This window comes from Cervus elaphus, chromosome 18 (assembly GCF_910594005.1).
Source record: "Cervus elaphus chromosome 18, mCerEla1.1, whole genome shotgun sequence".
Taxonomy (NCBI): Eukaryota; Metazoa; Chordata; class Mammalia; order Artiodactyla; family Cervidae; genus Cervus; species Cervus elaphus.
Genome location: NC_057832.1, coordinates 112,903,738 through 112,910,812, shown reverse-complemented (window position 1 = coordinate 112,910,812; position 7,075 = coordinate 112,903,738). Strand labels below are relative to the sequence as shown.

Sequence of the window (7,075 nt, the reverse complement as noted above, 5' to 3'; positions counted from 1 at the left end):
GAAAATCACATAGACTGAATCTTATTGCCTAAATGCTTTCCTGCTCTACCCTATTCCTTCAGTATTTGTCCCATTTTGAAAACATTTTCTCCTAAGTATACACCCTACATTTAGAGAAGCCATTGTCCCCTCTCTGTTGTCAGCACAGTCTGGTAAGCATTGAATTTAGATGATGCATGGCTTTGCCTGTACCCACAGATCCACAGAAAAAAAACACACATACATGATGACTCAGATCCCTTAAATTCATGAGAATTCACATCGATTTGGCCTTTGATGTTCCCAGAAATCCTACTGTATTTCCTCGTCTCTTCTCTCAGGTGTTCTTTTTTTCTCTTTCATTAAATCTCCCATAAATCCTTCCACGCATAGTCTTAGCTACTGAGTGAGGGTAACTGAGAAATTAGATGCAATCAGATGACAGTTCATTCAACCCTAACACACACACTGACAAAATTACTGAATTTTTGCATTTATCTTAAGTTATCTCCTCTTCCTATGGAGTTATTAGTTTTTTCCAGCAAGGCCAGTCTACAACTTAATACTATAAATGTCGTCCCTCTTGCCAACTCAAGAACTTCTCGCCAGCAATTTCTGTCTCAAATGTCTTACCCCTATGTTTTCTTGAACACACCCAGTCAGAAAGTGAAACTCTTCAGGGAGAACAGGGCAGCCTAAGGGGCAACAGCTACTGCCTTCTCTGCAGCTTGGTAGCCAGGGGTGGAAAAGACAGCACAGAGGAAACCTTAAGTCGGCCCCTGCTTCCCTGTCCAGGGTCTAATATCTTCCTGCTTGAGGCTGAGCAGCCCCCAGGTCTGCACTCATCAAGCTGGATATTCAAGAGAACCAGTGTTGTAGCTCAGTTACCAGGATAGCTGATAGTGTAAGCTTCAGTCTGCGGGCAGCAGCAAAAGATCAATGTCCTAGCTCAAAAGGTTGGAAGTTTGTGGACTACAAAGGCCCATAAGCAACTATATGCCAATAAAATATATAACTTAGAAGAGATGGACAAATTCTCAGAAAGGTACAGTCTCTCAAGACTGAACAGGAAGAATTGAAAAAAAATATGAACAGACCAATTGTAATACAAGTAGTGATATGGTGACAATGACTTTAAAGTTCCCACTAAACAAAAGTCCAGCATAAGGTGCCTTCACGGGTGAATTCCATCCAAAATGTAGAAAAGAATTAACCCCTAATCTTCCAAAGTTATTCCAAAAAATTTCAGAGGAAGGAGTACTTCCAAACTCATTCTGTGAGGCTGCAATCACCCTGATACCAAAACTGGACAACGATACCATGAGAAAAGAAAAGTACAGCCAATATTATTGGTGAACATAGAAAATTCTCAACAAAATACCAGGCAATGAATCTAACAGTACTTTAAAAGGATCATACACCATGATCAAGGGGGATTTATCCGAGAGATGCAAAGATTTTTTTCAATATCTGCAAATTAATCAGTGTGATACACCACATTAATGAACTGAATAATAAAAACCATACAATTATCTCAATAGATGAGGGAAAAGTTTCTGATGAAATTCAATATCCATTTATGATTAAAAAAAATGTCCATAAGGTGGTCACAGAGGGAACACACCTCAACATAATACAGGTTGTATAAGACAAACTCTAAAATCACACTCAACAGTGAAAAGCTGAAAGCAGTTTCTCTGAGATCAGGAACACAACAAGGATTCCTCTCTTGCAACTTTTATTCAATATAATTTTGGAAGTCTTAGCCATGGAAACCAGTGAAGGAAAAGAAATAAAGTGAATTCAAGCTGAAAAAGAAGTAAAAATGTCACTTTTTGCAGATGAAATTACATTATACATAGGCAATCTTAAAGATGCTGCTAGAAAACTACTAGAGCTCATCAATGAATTTGGTAAAGTTGCAGGATACAAAATTAATACAAAGAAATCGGTTGCATTTGTATATACTAACAATATAAGGTAAAAAATAGAAATTCAGAAAATAATTCTATTGACCACTGGATTAAAAAGAATAAAATACTGAAGAATAAACCTACTTAAGGAGACCAAAGACTTATATGCAGAAAACTCTAAGACACTGATGAAAGAAATCAAGATGACACAAACAGGTGGAGAGATATATCATGTTTCTGGACTGGAAGAATTAATATCATCAAAATGACTATATTACACAAAATAATCTACACATTCAGTGAAATCCCTGTCAAATTACCAAAGGCATTTTCCACAGAACTGGAACAAGAAATTTTACAATTTATATGGAAACACAAAAGATTCTGAATAGCCAATGCAATCTTGAGAGGAAAATGGAGCTGGAGGAATCAACCTTCCTTATTTCAAACTATACTACAAAGCTACAGTAATCTAGACAGAATAGTACTGGCACAAAAACAGAAATATAGACCAATGGAATAAGAGAGCCCACCTATGGGCACCTTATCTTTGACAAAGGAGACAGGAATACACAATGGAGAAAAGATAGTCTCTTTAATAAGTGGTGTTGGGGAAACTGGACAGCTTCACATAAAAGAATGAAATTAGAACACTCCCTAACACCATACACAAAATAAACTCAGAATGGATTAAAGATCTAAATGAAAGGCCAGAAACAATAAAACTCTTAGAGGAAAATGTAGGCAGAACATTCTTTGACATAAACTGCACTAAGGTTTTCTTTTACCCATATCCTGGAGTAATGGAAATAAAAGCAAAATAAATAAATGCAACATAATTAAACTTAAAATCTTTTGCACAGCAAAGGAAACTATAAACAAAATGAAAAGATAACCCTCAGAATGGGAGAAATAATTGCAAATGAAGCAACTGATGAAGGATTCATCTCCAAAATATACAAGGAGCTCATGCAGCTCAATATCAGAAAAACAAACAACTCAGTCAAAAAAAGAGCAGAAGACCTAAACAAACATTTCTCCAAGGAAGACATACCAATGGCCATTAAACACATGAAAACACACACAGCATCACTCATTATTAGAGAAATGCAAATCAAAACTACAATGAGGTATCACCTCATACTGGTCCAAATGGCTATCATCAAAAAATCTACAAGCAAAAAATGCTGGAGAGGATGTGGAGAAAAGGGAACCCTCCTGCACTATTGGTGGGAATGCAAATTGATGCAGCCACTATGGAGAACAGTATGGAAATTCGTTTAAAAACTAGGAATAAAACTACCATATGACCAAGCAATCCCACTGCTGGGCATATACTCTAAGCAAAAAGACACTGGTACCCCAAAGATCATTGCAGCCCTATTTACAAAAGCCAGGACACAAAAGAAATCTAGATGTCCACTGACAGATAAATGGATAAAGAAGATAGACTACTTATATACAATGGAATAATACTCAGCCATGTAAAAGAGTGAATTTGAGTCAGCTAACCTGAGGTAGATAAACCTAGACTCTGTTACACAAGTGAAGTAAGTCAGAGAAAAAAATATATTGTATATTAACATATATATATGGAATTTAGAAAAATGGTAGAGATGAACCTATTTGCAGGGCAGGAATAGAGAAGCAGACATAGAGAACAGAGTTGTGGACACAATGGGGAAAGGAGAGGGTGGGATGAAATGAGAAAGTAGCATTGAAACATACACATTACCATGTTCACATAGACAGGTAGTAGAAAGTTGCTGTATTAACACATGGACTCAGCCTGCTCTGCAACAACCTAGAGGGATGGAACTGGGCAGCTGCGGGGAATGGAGGTTCAAGAAGGAGGGGGTTTATGTATATCTATGGCTGATTTATGTTGTATGGCAGCATGTTTACAATGTTTATTCAACACTGTAAAGCTATTTTCCTCCAACCCTAAAATTTAAAAAAAAAATCACAATTTTTATTTTAATTTAAAAATAAATTTAAAAAATGGAAAATCAGTTACTGAAGAAAAAACCAAATAATACAGACAGATTGCAAATGAGCACATGAAAAGATGCTCCATATCTCTATCATGAGGGAAATAAATGAAGACAGCAATGAATTATCACTATACACCTAGGAGAAATGGCTAAACTCCAGAGCACCGACAACACCACTGATAATGATGTGGATCAATAAGAACTTTCACATACTTCTGAAGTGGGATTCATTTTCATTCATGTAAAATAATACAGTCACATTGAAAGGCAGTTTCATAGTTTTTAAAAATACTAAACCTCCTCTTACTATACAATCTACCAACTGCACTACTTGGTATATATCCAAAGGATTTGAAAACATATGTCTACACAAAAACCTGCACAGAGATGTTTAAAGCAACTTTGTTCATAACTGCCTAAACTTGGAAGCCATCAAAGTGTGTTTCAGTTGGTAAATGGATAAACTGTGGTGCAACCAGACAATGGAAGAGAGTTCAGAAATGAACTATCAAGCAAAGAAAAAAAAAAGAGGAAATTTAAAGGCATTCGACTGAGTGAACAGAGTCAATGTGATAAACTACTTTATATATACATACTCTATAATTCCTCCCCAAATATTTGGAAAAGCCAAAACTATGGAAGCAGTTAAGAGGTCAGTGGTTGTCAGGGATTAGAACTGAGGGAGGAAGGAAGAGGTGATTTTTAGGGCACCGAAAATACTGTGTATGATGATATAGCGTGGATACACATAATCAAACACTTGCCAAAACACAGAATATACAACACCACGAGTGAATTCGAATGTACACTGTAGACTTTGGGTGATGATGATCTGTTTATATAGACGAATGAATAATAACAAACATGCCACTCTAATGAGGGTTGTTGGTAATGAGGGAGTTTATACATGTGGGGAGGTAGGGGGTATATAGGGCATTTCTGTCCCTTCCACTGAATTTTTCTGTGATAAAAAATATCTTTAAAAATAAAGTTCATTACATAAAAACAGGCAAGAGATGTAAAGAGCTGTTGTTACTTTGTTCAGTTGCTAAGTCTTGTCCAAATCTGCGACCCCATGAACTGAGCATGCCAGGTTCCTCTGACTTTCACTACCTACAGGAGTTTGCTCAAATTCACATCCACTGAGTCAGTGATGCTATCTAACCATCACATCCTCTGCTGCCCTAAACAGACAGCTCATCAAAGAAGATATACAGATGGCCAGGAAGCAACTGCAAGGAAACTCAATATCACACATTAATAAGGAGTTTTATGTTAAGACAAAAATGAGATACCAGTGCAGATCTCTGAGAATTTTGAAAATCCAAAGTGTCTCTATATCTTTAAAATGTTTCATTCCTTGTAGGTTTTCTCAGGGATCCTAACCAGGAGTCCAAACTGCCACTCGCATCAGTGCTTCAGAGGCAAGATAACTAACAAACTCTCAGGTCACTCCCTGAAAAGCTAAAAGGAGTCCGAATGATCCATTCTTCTTTTTCCCATTGAGGGAGAGCTGGGAGATGGAGATTTTCTCCTATTCCTACACACTGCCATGGAAGGGAAGTAGATATGGAGGATACAATACCATAAATTTGCCTGAACACTTATTGTATCTCTTCTTGGCATTGTGCTTTATTATTGGGGTGCAGCACTCTATCATCCAACGTCTGGTATTTTCACAAAGGAAATTAGGTCTGTATGTTCTTGTCTCCATGGAGAAATGGAGGCTTAGGGATTCCTATTCTTCCATCATGCTGATGTTACTCTGGAGTAAAGCTCATCTTTAGATCATGTCTCTTTCTGGGGGACTTTGAGTTTTCTTGCACCAGCAATCACATCTCTGAAGGGGAAAGAATGCACTGAACCAAAACTGGACCCTCCCTCACACTGTCCTCTTTTTCTGAAATACTCTGTGGAAGGCAGCCTTCACTTGAGCATTCCTTACACTGTAGACAAGGGGGTTCAGCAATGGGTTGAAAAGAGTATAAAACAGGAAAAGGATCTTCAGGTGTTCTTCTTGTTGACTGTTGTCAGGGACCATGTAAACGACCATGGCTATGCCAAAGTAGAACCCAACCACACAGAGGTGGGAGGAGCAGGTGGAGAAGGCTTTCTTGCGGCCCTCCTTTGACTGGATCTTCAGGATGGCCCAGAGAATACGCATATAGGAGACCAACATCAGGGCAAGAGGCCCAGCTAAGATAAGAACGCCATCAGCAAAGAGGAACATTTCATTGATCCAGATGTCACCACAGGCCAATTTGAGGACAGAGCGAATGTCACAGAGGAAGTGGTTCACCCTCTGGGGCCCACAGAAGGGTAATCTTAACAAGAGAATTACTTGGACCAGGGCCAGGGCAAATCCACATGCCCAGCAAGCGATGGCGAGGATGGAGCACACTCTCCAGTTCATGATGACCGTGTACTGGAGGGGATGGCAGATCGCCATGTACCTGTCATAGGACATCGCCAACAAAATGAGGCACTCTATGGATCCAAAAGTCAAATTGAAAAGCATTTGCACGGTGCAAGGGTCAAAGGAGATGTTTTTTGTGTGTTTCACTAGGTTTTCCAGCAAGGTGGGCAAATTGCTGGAAGGAAAGGACATGTCGATGATGGCCAGGTGGGAAAGGAAGAAATACATGGGGGTGTGCAGTCTGGAGTCAAGGCAAATGAGTCCCAAGATCATGCCATTTGCCAGCAGGTTGCAGATATATAACAGGGAGAAGATACCAAAGAGGACCAATTCCATGTTTTTGCTGAGCTGAAATCCCACCAGGATGAATTCTGAGATCTGTGACTGGTTGCCCTCCATTGAAAATTGCAGTCTGCAAAGGACTGAAGTGTGATGGGAAAGTCAGAGCTGGTAGCAATGAAAGTAGGAGTTATTTACACGAAGTGAATTCAGAGGAAGCTTGTGTTGTCCCTATCTCCCTGAGGTTTTTTTCTTCAAAATTTCTTTGCCTTTTTGTTTTCTTACTTTTTATTGTGAACTAATTCAAATTTACAGATAAGTATTAGGGATTATAAACCATACTAGTATATAGTATATAAGTTTCACTAATTTTTCTTCATTTTTGGTTTATCACTTATTTTCTCTAAATGGACAGTGTATTAACTTTCTATAGAACACTTAAGACTAAAGTGAAGCCATACTCACATATTGACAATTTATTCCTAAACTCTTGG

The 7,075-nt window shown here is 38.3% G+C and overlaps 1 protein-coding gene across 1 annotated transcript; it reads right to left on the bottom strand.

Moving 5' to 3' along the window:
* Positions 1-5,768: 5,768 nt before the first annotated feature.
* Positions 5,769-6,701, bottom strand: LOC122674438 (olfactory receptor 2A2-like). The gene has a single exon (XM_043872745.1). It carries the CDS (start codon positions 6,699-6,701, stop codon positions 5,769-5,771), a length of 933 nt encoding a protein of 310 aa, XP_043728680.1.
* Positions 6,702-7,075: the final 374 nt, after the last annotated feature.